The sequence below is a fragment of the Haliotis rubra genome, unplaced genomic scaffold (genome assembly GCF_003918875.1).
Source record: "Haliotis rubra isolate DU_JTF1 unplaced genomic scaffold, ASM391887v1 Scf392, whole genome shotgun sequence".
Lineage (NCBI taxonomy): Eukaryota > Metazoa > Mollusca > Gastropoda > Lepetellida > Haliotidae > Haliotis > Haliotis rubra.
In genome coordinates, this window is record NW_025767071.1 from 276367 (window position 1) to 296071 (window position 19705).

The window sequence follows — 19705 nt, forward strand, 5'->3', positions numbered from 1 at the left end:
CTGGATGCAACACTGACTAATTAATTCATGATAATACATGAAACACTCCTCTTTATGCTGGTGTCATCAAAAGATGTCCTGGGCTTAGTAGCTGATGTTTATTTTAGACAGTTTTACCTGTTGAAAGCTATATGCATAATAATGTTTTAGAAAAATGCAATTATTTTGTGGTAAATAAATGAAAGATACAAAATAACTCTTTCAAGATTTATGATAATAGTTTTTACCTTCAAGTTTGATTAAGTCGGTGTAAAAGCTGTGTATGCCATCTTTAAAAGATTTTTATGAATTATATTTCAAAATCCTTATTCTGATTAAGAAATGGTAAAGGTCAGGACTTTCCCTCACCCTATTAATTACTTATGTATCAATTAAAAGGCCAATTAGTAAATTTGAGCCTGCATGTTTGTGTTATTGAATAATTAAGTATTTGAGATTTCATTTGAAGTAAAACTAAATCAATTTTCAGGAGTTTGATTTTACTGTTATAATGAATTTAAAATCCTACCAATTTTGAAAATGACCCATATACGTACCAATGACAAAGGGAAAACTGACCGAAGTTCGGGCAGTGTGTGAACAGACAGAATATTTTTACAGGCTATCTTCTAAACAAAAACCTATGATCATGTTTCAATATACCAAAATATTGAAAATGACGCAATTTTCTCGAATTTGACCTCCATGCAGGTTTATACTTCGATAAACCAGAATATAAATTTTGAGCGCAGGTATTCGCGTATGTTTTGGAGAATTTCACAGGTTCTATCCGCTGTTCGCCCATTCATCATTCATATATTTTAGAATTTTTAAAACAATATTCGTTGAAATGATTCTTGATGTCACAATCACACATTGAATATTAGACAATGAAGAATAGTTTCACATGAATACACTCGAAGGTTTCTCATAACAATTAAATTCAGTGAGTTTGAGTCCACCCTTGAAACGAAGAAATTTCCCGTGAAACAACTTTTGGCCCATCTTCCAGACTTGTTTGACTTCGTCCTTGTAGCGTATCTCTGTGGTAAAAAAAATTCAACAACATCTTCAAATAACAGATAAGTTATGTTATCCTTAGGCATTTGTTTTTCTCACTAAGAAGTCTATCAAACAGGATCCATGATTCAGTATGTCCATTCTCCCACATAGTTTGAATAATGCTTGGTAATAATTTGTTGATTTCTTTTATCAGTCATCATCATATTCAATCTTATGTGTACCATCAGTGTTAGTAATAACTGAAACGTTGTTTGATTAATAACTGACAGATTCGTCAGACAACGTTTCGTGTGAAGTACATGGTACTTCCACTGGGTGGATTAATATCTCGATTTTTTTTTTACTGAGAGCAACTCGCGATCAGAATACATGTCTGGTTATTTTTCATCAGATCAGCTGGCACAATGTTTTGAAAGTTTTTGGACTGAAGTTTGATTTTACCAGTGCTACAATCCACAATTCGTTGTCGGACCTTTGACATATTTGTTGGATGAGTGTCAAAGGAATGACAAATAATATAGTCTCAAAGTCTGAAACAGGAGTACAATCATAGCAATGGAAAGTCGCCATCAGTAATAGGAGAAATGTATGCATTTAGCCTGAAAATTCAAGAAAACCCATTGTAACAGGAATTTGTTAAAATACATGCGTCATTATCATACCAACTCCCCATATATTGTCACATTTATTTCCTGCAACTCCTAGTACAGTATTGGTGCAACAACCATCAGAGCGTACAGTCCATATTTTGCCATGTTTCTTGCTAAATGTAAAGAAATAAGCATTAAAACTTCACACAGAACTTTGAATAAGACTTAGTTTCTTATAAAAGTGAACACAAGCACCTTGTGGTCATCACTTGGGTAATATCAGGAGTAAAACAAGCTTTTTGTCGCGATCACTATGTTAGCTTCGGTATGGGTGCCGCTTGAAATAGACATTGATGACAAGAATAGAAACGTTCTCATTATTATCTGATTCCCAGTATGTGGAGAAAGATGTTATATTCTCACATTTAAAATGTTTCATTTGTTAAAGGTGGGGAATACCTTAAACTAACCGTGAACGTGAAGCCTGGGTTGTCCCGTAATAACTGTACAGTGGAAAATGGGTTGTTGCAAAGGTGCAACATCCGGTTTTCATGTACAGTCAAATACCCCCTGTGCTGGTGTGTTTGAGTTGTTTTGCAGAGGAAGCGCATCCTGATCAGGGGTGCACTATCCATCTAGCTTTTACACCAAAGGCGCAAATAAACAGGCATACATATTGGTGTTTTTTGCCAACTTGCTGCAGGTGTAGGTTGAAGCCCGTCTAAGAAATCTTCCTAACGTAAGAGGAGTTTTTCTTTTTCCACCTGTGCCTCCAAAGAGGCAGGGAGTTAGTTGTCTTAGGTGGTTGAGTCTGCTCCGGTCTCAGCCTCCCCTGCACCTCCATCATGTCGATGCACCTGTATTAACCTTTGATCCTTTGTCAAATTTGTTGCAGCAACAGATGTCATCTGTGAAATCCTTGATAGACAGTGCGATGTCTGGGGTCCACCAGGAGCTCAGCACCAAGGGTGGATCGGACGCATCTGTGGGGGTTGGATGCGGTCCGAGCCAAGGCTCGGGGATCGCTCCTTCCCCTGGGCACTCTGATCTGAGCTTGGGCTCCGGTGATGGATTGACTGGGGGACCTCATGTCGGCCTGGCCTCTGCTTCAGGCCGGCACAGGTTTCCGGAGCCTCAGGTCTTGACCAAAGTTCGCCTGGTGCCCTGTCTGGGTTTCTGCTCGTTTCGTCCCTGAAGCACGTGCGCATTAGGTCGCCACCGTTCTGCCTCAGGTGGTCGTCCCTTCTGTCAGCCCCGACCCCGCGGAGTTCCGTCTTCATGGTGAAGCGTTTGCTCCGGAGTAAGGTGGCTGACACCCAGCTCCACATCTAACATTCGCTTGGGTGAGATGGTTTTCCCTCTTGTCTTAAAGTATTCGGACACGATTTGACCTCCCAGAGCTCAATCGCTGGTACTTGATGGGGGAGGAGGGGTTGTACGGAACCACAAAAATAGAAACACACACACACACACACACCACACAAACACCGGTAATTGACTGCTTCTATATGGTCGGGGCTCTTCCTAAAGTACTGTCGTAAACGCTAGAAAAATGCTTTTTGACTAATATTTAAAATTCAGAGGTATTACAGTTACATAAATAACAAATATCACTTTAAGAAACATCTACCTAATGTAGACCGAGGGAATACATTTTGAGACATGCCCTAAAATGTGTTTTTACTGATGAAAATACCAAAAACTTAGAAAAATGACGGGTAGTGGGACCTTATTTGATACAAACATTAACTGTCTGCGTTACGTCATCAGCATGCACGGTATCGACAGGTGAAATTGACACCTGAGCACACGCTCGGGGAAGAGGTCATCTCAATAGATGTTTTCTTCGAAATGTTGAATATGTGTACGTATAGTATACATATTGGTTATGTAAGGGATCATTTGTGTATGTGTGTTTGTTTTGAAAGAAACGTACGAATCACTGTACATTGGAAAGATTCTTATCACTTGTGTTATCTAATCGATTGATTGTAGAAATGTGCAACGTTTTAATAAATGTTTTGCATGTCAACAGTATATTTCATTGCAAAAATATGGATGTAATTCGGTCAATTTATTCTAGTTTTGAACATTGGCCAAAGATTTAACGAAGTCACTGGTGTAGCTTTTTTAGAATAGATATATTCTTCTCATAAAGTTTGTAGACCGCCCGTCTAAGTACTCCCTTGTCAAAGTTGTCAAGGATGGTTTTACGTTCCGGTTTTGCTTTTGAGACGGTCCCTGTCTTGTCTGGTTTGTTTATAATTATTGTAAACTTGTGGGTAAGACATACCAACAGCTCTACAAGTTCTGTAATAAACCCTTTCTAAACTAATGAAAGGTTTACCTCTGTCTTTTTCAAGCACAAAAAACTTATAAACCTTTGCAACAATTGACTGCAAATAGTTGGCCATAGTGGACGCTGTAATAAAGATGTGCATGCATGACGGGAAACTTTTTTATCAAGACTTAACATTTATATTAATATTTCTTCAATAAAGAAACGATAATTAAGTAAAGTAACACAAACATTCAACATTTATTTGTTAAAGAAAGATGTTAATTCATATTTTTACACCGCCTGTATTATTAGCATAAATGTAAAGACTATTTCAGATATCTGTTGTTGAACTCTGAAAAAATCTTAAGTTGTTGTTTTGGTACCACATTCTCTCCTGTAAACTGCCCTTTAAATGCATGGGAATGTTAAATCGATTGAAATAAAAATTAGGTACACTATAGGCGAGTTGATATATTGACAACATAGTACATTTATCACCTTTATCAAAGTATTAAGGCTAAAAAGCATTTTTCTAGCATTTCCGACAGTACTTTAGTTTCAGCTAGGCAAGGATGAGCGCCGACTCTCGCTGCATGCCTGTTGCTCAGTTTTCGCTGGTTACGCAACAGGCACTCATGTCACTGCCCACCAGATGACACGTCATACGCCCGACCTGTGTGGCAACTGACGGATGTCCACTCGTATCTGGCTCATAATGCTATCAGGTCTGACTCCGACTGCCTTATGCTCAGTCTTTGCTGGTTACGAAACAGACACTCCGAGGTCAGGAAATACGTCAGGTTTTTTCTCTTTGACGGGAAACCACCTCCGCGGTGTAGTGGTTAGAGCGTCCGCCCAGAGAGCGGAAGGTCGCGGGTTCGATCCCCGACCACGTCATACCAAAAGACGTTAAAATATGGTACTTGTTGGTCCCTGCCTGGCGCTCGGCATTAATGGGTACAACAAGGACTGGTCGGCTCGGAGTCAGTATAATGTGTCTGAGTGGGGTATTCATGCTTCACTGCGGCATGGTATCTCAGTGGGCTAGCACTATACAACCAGCTTCACACACATACACATACACATACACACGCATGCACGTCATCATATGAGCGAAATATTCTCAAGCACGACGGTAAACCCAATTTCAGCTCACCTCACCTTCGACGGGAAGTGTGAACATGTTTGTGTGCTGCCCTTTGGCATCACCAAGCGTGTTCACCAAACTCATGTGATTACAACGCAGTTTGCCCGGGCACAGTGTTGTCACTGTATCTAGATGACTGGCTACTCAGAGGGCTTGCCACACAATACTTTCAATGGTAAGTATTCTCACCAAGCGGGTTTGGATAATCAATCTCAAGAAATCAGAACTGATGTCTACACAGATTGGTTTTCTGGGAGAGAAATTCGAGACACGCCGTAGCGTGGTATCCCCGTATTCAAACAGCCTTACCACAGTTCAGGAGGGTTGCTTTGCAATCTGAGTTCCCCATGGCCTTGACATGGACATGGCTCCAGTTGGTAGGCAACATGGCGACATTGGTCATTATCTGACGTGCTCGTCTGAGGATGCGACGTTTACAGCAGGCATAAGCACAGCTATGGTCTCACTCAGAGATTTGCGAGAGCAATTTCCACATTCAGAGTGGTTAGTTACTCACTTAAAGTGGACAGACGCTAGGAATCTACCCAGGGGGTTCCCCCATCGATCTAGAGTCAAACGGATGCCTCCCTCACAAGCTGGGTCTTAGGCATTCGGCCAGAGAACGAGGGGAGCCTGCACATCAATGTGCTGAAATTGAGAGCAGCCAGGCTGGTATTCGACCACTTTGTGGACCAGGTTTGAAGCCGTGTGGTTCGTCTATAGATAGACAAGCAGACGGTGATGACCTGAGGCAGGGCAGTATGATGTCTCCGTCTCTCCTGCAGGAGGCGTGGCAGTCTCTGCTCTGGTGAGACCAGTTTGCCATATGCTCTCCTAGGGACTGTGGGATAGCCTAGTGGTTACAGCTTGTCACGCTTAAGACCTGGGTTCTATTCCCCACATGGGTACCATGCGTGAAACCCATTTCTGGTGTTTTTCTTTCCCTCTCCCTCCCAGTTCAGTGTGGGGGCAGATGGGCCTGTTGTGCGCGCTGGTATGTCGGCAGAGGGATTCTCGAAGTGAGTCCCCCGTGGGACTTGTCACTCGTTCTTGAGTCCTGGATGGTCCAGTCCTCTTTATCGATTTGTCGGCTCTCTCTCCACATGTTAAGTTGGAATAGGGATAGGGTCAGCATTAGGTTGCCAGACTCTTGTAGCCCTAGGTTTGCAGGCTCAAAGGCGTATGCCGCGGCACTGCCCATTGTGGAGATCTGCTAAGAGGCTGTTTAGAGCCATCAGAGCGCGTTCATTGATACCCAGTGTTCGCGAATAGTGTCTGACCCTCTGACATATCCGGCAGATTCGCCAACGGTTCGATAGAAGTCTACAACCCACCTGCCCCAGTGTCCGACTGTATATTTCACAATGACTTTGACTGAAGTTGTTATATGTGACATGTGACACTTGTTTGCTGTTTATTTTATCTTATTTTTTCTTATGTTTGTTAATAATTTCAATGCCAATTATAAGAAATGTTAAATCTGAAATGTGTGTTTAATTTTATTCCATGGGGCCTGTGAATTTTCAATGGGTCAGACAGACATCTTAAACTTACAGGACCCAATGTCCTGTTACTTTGAAACACCATTCGTGAACACTGGATACCTATCAGCTGGAAAAACGCTCACGTCCGTGTGCTCAGTTTGGCCAGACTGTTCTCCACACAGTTGGCGGAGTTGTAACTCTCTAGCCGTTTGAGCTCTTGAGATTACATCATTCTGCACTTCCTGGTGTTGGGTTAAGTCATTCCTCCTTTTATCGGTTATGGTATTTGGTGGTGGTATTTTTCCCGCACTTCAAATTGGCTTTTACGGTGTTGTACCCGCTTCACTCGTAATTTCTTTCCCATCACGCTTCGCTGGCTGGGTGTATTTTACTGGGAATTGTTGTCGAGTCCCCCCATACTCTTCCAAATTGTTGGTTGGGAGGTGGGGTTGATTGATATGCTTCAAAGCCAGTCAGCGTATGAGCCTGGCATTTCTACTCCCTGTCCTAAACCACACCCCCAGCCTGAATGACATCGGCGGTCAGGTGGCTCGGTAAGTGTGTTTTGCTATCTCAGATCGGTGGGGGATTCCATTGGAGAATGGGTTTAGTTTTGTCAGACAGAATGCCACTCCCGACTCAATATCTAAGGGATTCTGTCTTATGCTTATATGTACCCCAAGGAGGACTTCTGAAAAAGAATCGAACAAACCTGTAGAGGTTTCTGATTCTTTGAAGGAAGTCCTTCTTGGGGTACGGCCACCCGCCTTACGACATTCTGTCTGATCACTTTCAGCATGAAAAGTGAGGTACGAGGTTGATGACGATAGTTACCTGCTCTTGGCTGTGGGGGGCCCTGTAGGGGTGGTCTCACAAGAGAAAAACGAGTTTTTTGTTTTGTAAATATTTTTTATTAAAATATTGTTACAACTATTGTAGGATTTCATAATGGACATTTTAATGCTTATATGTACCCCAAGGAGGACTTTCTTCAAAGAATCATAAACCTGTACAGGTTTGTTTGATTTTCAAGGGGCGGTGGGGTAGCCTAGTGGTTAAGGTGTTCGCTCGTCACGCCAAAGACCCGGGTTCGATTCCCCACATGGGTACAATGTGTTAAGCCCATTTCTGGTGTCCCCTGCCGTGATGTTGCTGGAATAATGCTAAAAGCGGCGTAAAACCAAAACTCACTCACTCATTGATTTTCAATATCCTTTGGTCAAAGTGTTTAATCCATTTCTAAGAAGAATGGGTTACGATCTCGTGTCATATGACAGATCTTAATTACAAGCAATCTTGTAGCAGTTGTCTCATCCAGCTGGTCTTGTGTACATAAATCCATACTTGTAGTTGATAATTTATCGATAATTGATCGACAGAAGACATCGATTATGGTTTTAGAGGTAGATTCCCAACACTAATGAGCAGGATGAGTGAGATGTCACATGTTTGACATGTTCAACAGTTCAGAACAAACGGAAATTAACCAAAGCGCCAACATTTATCTTGGTTGTTTTATTTGTTTACAGCAAAACTGCCTGTCCTGCTCAGCCAACAAGACCTAACAAGATTCGTGTCATCTGGGGGGAAAATTACTCGGTCCCATGGAAACAGTGGTGCTGTTCGTGCACAGTTCAGGAAGAATTTGCCCTCAAAAGCCATGGGCAAAAGAGTAAGAGTGGTATGTGTAACACATGTTAACCCATCAGGGCACCAGATAAGGGCCGTATCGGCGCATGTACAGATAAAAATATGCACGATATGGTAGGAAATAATTTAGAAAGCGTAGCAGATACAAGCGAGTCTGGTAATTCCGCACGTCCGGTAATTCTGCGTAGCTGCAATAGCGTACTTCCATATCAAAGGTAAACATTGTCTGCTACCACATTTACGCTTGAAATCGGGACATTTCTATAAGGGACTGGCTTTTAATCACTAAAGGTAAGTAATTGACAGATAAATTGACAGTTTTATGAAAATTCGTTTTCTTCAGACTTTTAAACGATTTTCTTCATTATTCATATTTGGATTTAATATGAAACACTCTTCCTTACATTGATGAAGTGATTTTTGAAAATAATCTGGCCCTAATACGCTTCCATACTTCGGATCTCCAACTGGATGTTATGCGCATCAGTTACTGCGCAGAATCACCGGACAGCATGCGATGTTGTCAGAATGCTGGTAAGGTCAACCTTAACCCATTCAACACCGCAGGCCGCTTAAGCGGCCACAACGTTATGAGTCCCCAGACACCGGAGGCCGATTAATCGGCCAGGCAGTAGTCACGTCAAAATGAGACATAATTTTAGGAACCTACCTGACTTGTGATTCATATATTAAATCTATCACATTTCACAATGTCTGAAAACACTTATTAAATTTCAATTTATCATATATTATCAGCCAAATTAAAATTATAAACTATTTTTCGCAAAGTTTTTGAAAACAACGATTCTCGGACACATGCTTCGGCAGCGGGTCCACAATAACATTGTCAAAGAGCAAAGTAACGATGTTTCGAGGAATTCATTAAATAAATTGAATTAACTAATGAATAAAATCAACAATAACATTCATAAAAGTTGTCAAACGTACATATAAAATTATTATTTCCATCTTTTTGTGCGATCATGTAATGTAAGTCAAGTCACTGACAAGTGACATCTCGGCTCTCGCTGCCTCAATCTTCACGCTCGGACACGATGTTTAATGCGAAAATATATACATGAAGCATTTTTGTCACAGGTCATAACCTAGCACGATACGTCCAATAAGTTACATAATTTACGTATAGGTAGCGATTTCTTGCTTAATATGTTCAAAATAGCATTATTTTACCCAAAACTTTCATCTAAATCTAAAGTTTTCGTTTATGAGGACGATATCCATTGCCGTAATATGATTGGCTGCCTTAGGTCACGTGTCTGATTTTGACCAATCACGACCCTTATAGCAGACTGAAGCGAAAAAGCGTCATTAGAAACCAATTTTTATCCAATAAAATCGCTTCTTACAACAGTGAAAATACTCTTGGCAAGGGTTCAGTGATGTTGTTGATGTTCAGAGCTTTCGAACGATACCCGACATCAAACGATTCGCCTCCCATGTTCTTCATACGACGCTTCGAAAACGGAGGTATTTTCCGTTGTTATGTCATGTTACCCGGCGGAAAGCCACAGATATCGGGAAATAGGGCGACCATACATATTATTTAAGAAATCTTTTTATAATAATTTTCTGATGACGTAAAAATGAAAATATAAAAGAAAAAGGCACGGGCATGTTATGACATGTCACAAATGGAAACAAATCGCCATAGGTTTTGCTTCTTTCGTGGTTTATCTGGACGTTATAAATGTAAGCTTGCATTTTCATTCAAAATTAATTTTATTTAAGTTGTAGTTGTATTATTTGAATGACATTATAAAAATAAACTTCATATTTATCAACAGTAGGATTAGATCTTTTAAATGGTGTATGGGATGTAGTAGCAATAACGTTTTACAAGCTTATAATTTCCTTCATAAACATAGGCTTCATCTATGACCTCAGAGTCTCTGGGAACTCGGTGTCATGGCAGTAAATGCCTCTGGTTGACTGGTGTTGAAAGAGTTGGGCATTATGCAACGTTAGAATCTTTTTGTCGTCAATAAAACTTATGTTTCTAGGTAAATATGATGCATACCAGCATGTTTAGTCACGCAAACCACAAAAAAGGCGTTAGTTGCCGTGTTGCAATCGATGTGCTTAGGTGCGCGGAATTACCGGACAGCATTGTACGCACCACAGCAATGGTGGTACGGTCTTAGAATCATTTACAGACGTATTTATCTGAAAAGATATTATTTTATTGTTCATTGACCTGTTTACACAAGACTAGCAATGTTGTGGTGCATATATGAAAGAAACTCCATTAAATTCCATTCAGTACTCTAAATGTACACTTAAGATTTTCCAGTACTCCCATATTGAACAAATAAGGAGTACGTACTCCTGTTGAAAAATTATCTGAAGCCCTGCCCATTTAATACCGCTGCCTGGATGACTAACCATGACATGTGTCCCCTGACACTGAATAACCAGCCAGGCCATAGTCAAATCAAAATTATGTATATATTTTAGGAACCTTCTGTTCATATGATTCATTTAATAAATTTATCACTTTTCATGATGACAGAAAACATGTAATACATTTCAATTCATCAAATTTTATCGACGGATTTAAATTCTGTGATGTTACTGTTATTTTCTAACACATAATTTGTCAATGGGTCCATTTCGAAATTGTCAGTTCGCAAAATAAAGATGTTTCAAACCAAAAAATTAATGACTTGAAAAGTAAGATAAAAGCAACAAAATTATGTATTAAAGTGGCCAAAATTACATCTAAATTACTATTTTCATTTTTTTTTTCCCGTGCTATCCTATGTGAGTGAAATTACATCTCTGTTTTGTCACCTCAACTCAACTTTTGATGGCCGCTATAATGGAGAACCTGAGTTATTTTAGTTTACCTTTGTATCGTTTTTTTTTTCATTAACACGCTATACATGTACTAATTAAATCAGACTTTGCATTTAGTTTACACTTTTATAGACTGTGTATTGTATTACTTAAATATATTATCTTTCTGTCATAATTTTACTGCTAACAGGGATTTACCTGGAGTCCTGTTTTTGAGGGTCCCTGGGACTCATACTCTTAATTTTCAGGGGTCCTGGACAACAAATGAGGGTCCCAGACACTTCATTTTCATTACTAATACTTTTATTGTATCCTGTATCATGATCATCACATTAATTGTGACAGTAATTATCCCCCGCAACGCGTTTTGCGGGACGTATTAAAATGGACTCCGTCCGTGCGTGCGTGCATGCATCCGTCCGTCCGTGCACATTTGTCTTTCCGGAGCAGAACTCTAAAACCGTTCAATGTTTCTTCACCAAACTTGGCACATACATAGATCTGGTGGTGTACTGGTGCCTTTTGGTAGTTTTGGATTTCTGAATAAAATGTTTTTGGCATTTCCATGGCAACAAGTTTGACATAGACTGAAATTGGTGATGGTGCTCCTTTCTGGAGCAGAACCTTTCAATACTCTCCTGACACTTTTCTATATACACACCTAAATATTTGACATAATCTTAACTCGTAGACATAATCCTGAAGAGTATTTTGCCATTGCGAGGGATATTGATGACTTTGTCTTCTTGTTGAATTGCAAATGATATCATAACCCGGCTATTAGCAAACTCTTTGATAACTTATTGTTACTTGATTGAAATTTTACCAGTAGATTTTTGACTTTTTCTGTGTCCCTGTGGATGTGCTAATAAATTTTGATGCGTATAGGACGCAGGAATTCGCGTCATGTAAATCCCTGTGCTAATATCTGTATTCTATGCACTCAAATACAAAGTTTAAATTTTACTGTTTTACCACTCTGATTTTGACATTTTACATAGGCCTACCCCTCTCGACAGAATTCTTTTTCTGGTCCTCAAATTTTGGCACGTCTCCAGTCATATATGGTAAAAGAAACAGATACAAGTATAACTTTCTTAGACGATCTGACTTCTTAAAAAAATCCCTGGAGCAAACAAATAATCAAAGGAATGTGCATAACTAAATATTTATATTTGGTAAAATGTGATTTTAGCTTTTGTGAATAGATAATGCAGTGTAAAGACTGAATCTCAAATTTAGAAATACTGCTAAAGAACCAATGTTGTCAAGGCATAGCTCAAACAGGTGTTAATAGTAGCTTATTAGAGATATGTTTGGAAGAAGTTGTTTAAATAGCGGGTAAAACAGCAGGTGATTAACAATCTGTCATATCTTTGTGAATAAAGAGTTTTGAAATAAGCTTTGAAAATTTTGTCTGATCCAGTGAATTTGTCATGCTTCCTTCTGGAAGGGAACCGTGAAGATCCGGGGTAGAATAGGTCTTCAGCAACCCATGCTTGCCACAAAAGGCGACTATGCTTGTCGTAAAAGGCGACTAACGGGATCTGGTGGTCAGGCTCGCTGACTTGGTTGACACATGTCATCAGTTCCCAATTGCGCGGATCGATGCTCATGCTGTTGATCACTGGATTGTCTGGTCCAGACTCGGTAATATACAGACCGCCGCCATATAGCTGGAATATTGCTGAGTGAGGCGTAAAACTAGACTCACTCACTCCTTCTGGAAGGAGATATTTATTACCGCGTTTTAAAACCAATAGAGGTAAAAATACATTTATCCCTTTAATCATTCATCTTATAAATGATCGTTAAACATTCATGTATGTATGTTGAGTGCACAACAGTTGTCAAGCTTCCAAATAGGCCAAGAGCCGAGGGTGAAAAGTTATCTTCCCACATTTGCTGGTTTTCTTGGTATGTGCGATGGTGTAGGCAATAGTTAGCTTTCCTTCTACACTATAAATACCTTCCTGAAGTTTCTCCAGCTCTCCAGGTCATACTGGACAGGAATAATCTGGATTCCATTCACATTTTTAGACATGCCTTGTCTGAATCTAAATATTGTAACTAGCACACTGAATCTTAACCAGAACGATGTTACACAAATTCAATTCTGTTCCATAATGAATAACACTGCAACAAAACACAAGGCATCTTACAATTTTATTGTAATAAAATGAAAAAATATGTTTTATGATGTACCACCATTGATGGTCTGAGCAAATAAAATGTTGTGAATGAAATCATTCCTTGATCAGGGGAGCTATCTCATCAAGTGGTTGTGGGTGGGTGTGGATGGGTTGTTAATGTCAACCTGTTGTCTTTTTCAAATGTTCACTTTATTTGTTTCAGATGCTGTACCCTTCCAGAATATGAGAAAATGTAAATGAAGGCATTAAAAAACGTCGAACATGAAGCAGGTTGTCTTTTTGTTTTCAGTGTGAAGTGTAATTTTTTATATTTTCTTAATTATTCTGAAGGAATGTGCAGCTCCTGTCATGCCTCAGGCGAGTCTCTTGATCATCTTAAACACCTGAAGGCCAGCACAAGCTGAAATTTGTCATGAATGATCTTTTTATGACACCAATTTCATTCTGGTTGATCATGTGAAGTCTGAAAACCATACTGTCTCATTTCTTTTAGCCACTTTTATTGACCCCTTTTATTCCACCAGTCATTGTTCATGGCAAGAAGTTCATTGAGAAAACCCATCTCTGGTGACAGGAGATATAGTGACACACTGTAACTGGGGTAGTGTGATCACTGTGTCCACTGATATGGCAAGCAGTGGCAGTGCGTTGAAAAACACAAGATGATCTGGTACAACATGGGGGATGATGTTCGTAATATAAGCCAAGGATTGCCCCAGCTGGACTAGAATTACCAGTTGTATCCTGTCCATAGACTTCTTTCTGTCTTAACACAGACATGGTCTGGTGGGCAAGAAATCTAGGGAAACAAACATCCATGGCAGTACAGCAATGTTATGATGCCTCAAAAAGACTGTTACACCATAACCTGGTCCCTGCATTTATTCTAAAGATAGAACATAATCTAATGTCCTGTTTTGTGTATGCTCTATCAAATAAGTTGTGCATGAACCTGATATGCCAAAGCCATTTGTTGAACATGTCTGTCAACTTTGATTTGTGCCATCCTGTTGGCAACAAACCCTTTCCTTATGAAAAGGATTATGCATAAGTTATCACTACTCATATAGAACACCCCCATGAACAAACATGTTGAATAAACTGCTCTTATAACATACTTATTCAACAAATTAAGGTAAACTAATTAATAAAACCATATTATCTGACATCTGCCGCCCCTGACAAATAACCAACCTATATTGTCTATCGTTTTTCCTGCTATGACTGATATATTTTCGGCCGATATGATCTTCAGCTATTCCTTCACTGTCTCAACCACTCAAGGGCCAAAGCAGACTGTTTTGTTTTCTCTTGTTGATTCATTTTTCATTATGCCTCTATTAATATCATCTTTCTAAATAGAAAATTTAAGTGTGGATTAGTAATTAAAAAAATTCTCTTTCATCCCGGGACATCATTTGATGTCCCCGCAACAACCACCGTTTGTAAGGGGGCCCGCTGGAAACTTAATTAGCCATAAATAACGCCATAAGCGGACCTGATGCAGAATCTCCATTGTGTATATTACTAACTTAAACCTGAAAATTTCAGGAATGTTCCTGATCCCATGGAACTATTTTCAGACATCCTAAATGCCATTGGAGACAAAACCATTCCTAAGTCCTCTGGAAACCCGCACATACGCAAAACCATGGTTTGATACAAACTGCAAACAGGTATCAGCATCAGTAGGTTGATTCTCTGGTTCACAATCATTTATACCATCCATTAATTGACATAGCTGACATTCCTTGCCTGTATCCGGCTTTCCCCGATTCCATGTTTGGTGTAGGTCCCTGTGGTCAGTTTGTGTCTTTCGCCAGGGTTATGTCTCCCCCCATCGGATTCTTGACCGATGGGGGAGGGGTGACTCATGTCGTTGACTGATGGGGGAGGGGTGACTCATGTCGCCAATTCGGGTTCCCTAATATGGAGACCGATCCATGATTCTTGCCTCTGATATCCCCCCCCAATATTTAAGGACGCGTCCACGCGTCCGGATGGGAAAGCAGGTGTGATATGGCAGGCCTGTCAGCTATGTATAATATTGTCTACAAATATGTTGGTATTTCAATTTGTCATTTATAGATGGACATAGAGTACTTGACTTAAATTCATGGCAAGTTACAATAATTCGCGTGAGGACCATTTTATATACATGTACATATAAATACAGACATATACAGGATTGTAGTACAAAAGTACATACTGACAGTACACAAAGTACAAATGACTAATTTATAATGGACAATATTGTCAACATGATGTTGACTACCTTATTATAAATGAGAATGGACAAAAAAAACAAAAACAACCCCAAACCAACAACAAACACCTGGATGTAGCCATTGGCTTCGTTGATACGATACAGAAAGTGTGGCAACGTTACAATATATCAATGAACACTCTCAACGATTATGAGCAGTATTTCCCGTACTTGTTAGTGCCATCCACGCATACCACTGCTATAGTGTGTAGTGACAACCGTTAAGAGTCGATAGAAGGGTACAGTCGATATGGATAACTTGGTGGTGGGTCTGGTTGGGTAGTCCTGTCGAGTGCACTGACGGAGTAATGGACTAAGTACAAGTTAGTTATATAATTGGACTTAATTATTCGTTTAGTTTCCTGGCTGCTAGTTTCGCTATGGTGAGATGGGGAGGGAGAGATAGACGCGTTGTTGAGACACAATTAACGACTGATAAGTTGTTCCCTGGCCAAGTAATCGTGAGTTGATCAGCGAACAACCTGTAAGAGTCATTAATGACCACAGATGAAGGCGAATAGTCCTGGTGTGAGAGGGACAGAGCAAGGGGTGGTGCATTAATCTCAGCCACTTTCACACAAACGGACTCCGTGCCTGAAGAAAAGCTGATATATATAGTATGGACGCAACCTTTGTTTTAAGTTTATACACATACAAACTCAGCGATAGGACAACAAGGAACATCAATATGAGGAAAACAATTTCTAATTTGAGATAAGGTTGAATACGGTCAAGTATGGAGGGGGTGGGGCTGGCAGGGGTGGAGGGAGTCCAGACGAGTATATCTGACGTGGTTGATACTGTGACCGCAGTGATACCTCGGGCTAATAGTTGGACCCTCAGGTGACCAATTCTTCGATTCATAGTAAATAGTATAAATCCAAATAGAATCAATATTCCCCACATTGCCATATTGAGATACGTGAAAGGGTTGGTCCAACTAAATGTATCGGACTCTCCGCTCAAGGAATTTAGAAATAGTGGGTCGGAAGGATCAGTATAGATAATTTGGTCTGCCTTTGCTTGTTGCCATTTGCCAAACATGTTTTTAAACCGGTTCCTGAGCTAACAATGATCTACTTTCTACTGGGATGGACACAACTTCTAACATAACGATTTTTTGGATTTGATCTGTATCGAAGAAATGGCGTAACAAGCCCAATGTTTACTGGATATTCAATTTGGGTGACATTATTATGGCTACTGCAGTCATTAAGACGTGGGGAATAGTCTTTTCACCCAAGATAGCACACCTGCTTGCGTGTAGTGAGCATGAACAATACATGTATAGGGCGAGTATCGGTTAATCCTTCTTTGACACAAACTACATCCCTTTGTGGGTCTTAACCTCTCCTCCACATTTATATACTTGATATCAGGTACGTTTTGTAAAACGACTTTACCCGACCTAAGTTCAAAATGTCTGGTTTAGTGCCATTTGGTAAAAAATGACAGTCACATAACCTATGTACCAAATCGATGTCGATAAGGAATAGGGCGAGTGTACAACTCGTTGAAGCGAACGAGGATTCTGGTGGCAGTATATCACAGTGAATGTGTGACTGTCCACTACACGCTTCGTATTGTTCAACCTGAAGTTCTACATACTTCTCACTTTCCCTGGAGATGGCAATGTATGGAGCCACATTACGGACTATAGTTGCGTGAGGGGATGCCACGTGAGTCGGAAGTGAGAACGTCGATGTCCTGTAAACGCACAGTACAGTACTGTCAGACACTATAGGCACTAGTAAGGTCACAAATATCATGTCGTTATGGCGGGCCAAGTTGACGTCGACGTCAGTGTAATACATGGTGGCGTCGGTGTATCGGAGTTTGAATGCAGGGTAGTTTTGGGCCAATTTTTCTTGAATGGAGGAAATAGTTGTGGATAAGGTGTGTAAAGGTACGATATTAGGGGACAAGCGACCCCTTAACAGTTGGAGAATACCTGCCAGCAGAGACTGAGAATGAGAATGAACTATTGACGCTAGCTGGTTTTCTCGGCCCACTATTAGTAAAAATGTGAAAAATCTTTCATACCACTTGACCTCTTGAAGAGTAACTATACCTGTTTGAACTATTTCTTTCTGGTTACTTTTAATAAGCTTGATGATGTTGTCAAAACGTTGGTTTGTTTTTGTCATGTATGAGGCCATTTGGTGTTGAGAAACATTGAACCCTATGTCACGTGCGTGTATGTTTTCAGCAATAACTATTTTGAGATCGCGTTCTGTGGCAAGTCCAAAAGCCCCCTTGGCTAATTGTCCCAGCCAAGGCAAGAGACTACGTGTTTTACGTGATCTGGATTTGATCTCGGGAGTGTCCGGGATAAGATCCTTGATCAGTTTAATGGTGTTTACTAGGTCAGCATTGGCGCGTTTGTGGATAGAACTAACCAAGCTGAGTATAGTGCTAAGATGAAAGTGCGTGTTTCTACATGTAGCGTTACGGTGGTTCGTGCAGGCAGGTATATGGTAAGACATGCCTTTCAAGTACGGCTGTGGTAGGTGTAAGGCGAATGTGTGTGTCCATGACTCGTCATACGTTGTGAGTTTCCCTCTCTCGGAGAATAGTACCCCGTAGTGTAGACGGTCAAGATCCTGTCCGTGGACTGAACTGGTCAAAATGACCAACGGCAACCAGGCACAGGAAAGTATGTCGGTCATCATCCTGTGTAAAGATAAAGGTCATTTGGTAACCCACTGGTAAACTACTCTCCATCCATTCCAGTAATTATTTTATTATGACATTATGGTGAAATTCATTAGAAAAAAAAAAATTCAATAAATAAATTCTTAATGAACCATGGAACATTCACACATCTTTCGGCTGTGCTGATACACACGTTCTCCACATAATTATACCTACATAGCCCCAAGACGTCTTCTCACAATTACTTCAACAGTTCCCTCGGGTCGGCTGGCCCTTTAACTACTACCGGGACTTGTGGGAGGGGGAATGATTGCTCTATCCCCCCGTCCCATGGGTATCGAGCACGCCTGTGGACCCGTCCGTGATCAAGAGACGGGTAGACGGTGGAATCCATCAGCTGCCCTGTCGCGTAACGACAAACACCTGGTGTCTCTCCAGGGCCCACAGACAATGGCGTGATGGCTCTTTTGTCTGCGGGTTGTCCTGTACCTGTTTCTGCACAGTTGACACCTCACTCTACATCATTTCACTACTACTCACAAACACCTGGTGTCACTCCAGGGCCCACAGACAATAGCGTGATGGCTCTTTCGTCTGAGGGTTGTCCTGTACCTGTTTCTCCACAGTTGACACCAAATATCAGCACTGCACAGCCCTTCCATTCTTCAAGTCTTTCATACATGAGTAAACAAAAATAATTTAAAAAAACCAAAACAACACCCAAACAAACAAGGCATCTACACAGGTGATGACCGAACTATTGCATGTATCCTATTATATGCGTGATGCATCATAAGTAGTAACCCACTTCTAATGGGTTATCAATGTGGGTACCTCGAGGGTGTGATATGGAGAACTATCCGTTTGTTGATCACGCATTGTTTGTGTTGTAAGGAAGGACAATCATGTGGTGTGTGATGTACTGATACCGACGAACAATGTATAGAGAGCACATGTTGATTTCTGATTTGTGGGACTGGGTCACATTATTTTGTAACTGGGGAATTCTTGTTAGCTTTCTGTTGTTGTTGTTTTTGTTTGCTCTTCAGTGTGCATCTTGCACAGTAGTCCTCAACAATAAATGTGGGTATTTGTGGCTGGGAGACCCACTGTGGGGTGGGGTAGCCCACATATTGTACCTTGAAGTGTTGAATGCCGCCTATGCGTTTCGACGACAACACTTGTTCAATAAAGGGTGTCTGGTCCACAGAGTCACTGACGGGTGAGATTTGGTTTGGGGTATTCCATCTCCTCTGTAGGACAGCCGGTGGAATATCATCCTCGGGGTCCCAACTGCTATTTTGGGGAATGGGATTTGGCTTGTCTAGGTTTGTGTGGCTTTGTTGGGAACTGGTTGGGACATTGGTGGAGGCACTGTCGTGATGTAAATCAGCGTCGTTGTCTCCGTGGGGGTCAGTTTGGGTTGCTAGATCAAGTGGGGGCGGCTGTCCTCACCCACGTATGGCCTTAAGCGATTTGCATGAATCGGTGCTTTGAGGGGTTTGTTTGTTAGGCATTGCCTCAGCAGGTAGTTGGGCGTTTCATAGGCAAATACAATATAGCACGGTCCATCCCATTGTCGTTGTAATTTGCGACTGAGGTGGGCCTTAAGGTTTCCTTTCTTTAACCATACTTTCTGACCCACAGTGAAGGTGGGAGT

At 40.8% G+C, this 19705-nt stretch overlaps 1 protein-coding gene across 1 annotated transcript in view; it reads left to right on the forward strand.

Annotated features, from left to right (window-relative positions):
• LOC124286826 (60S ribosomal protein L35a-like) overlaps window positions 1–13390 on the forward strand; it is a 41434-nt gene extending 28044 nt beyond the window's left edge. Inside the window, 3 exon segments of the mRNA XM_046723266.1 lie at window positions 8034–8088; window positions 8090–8185; window positions 13327–13390. Of these exon segments, the coding sequence (XP_046579222.1) occupies window positions 8034–8088; window positions 8090–8185; window positions 13327–13350 (175 nt within the window). The 3' untranslated portion in view covers window positions 13351–13390.
• Window positions 13391–19705: the final 6315 nt, after the last annotated feature.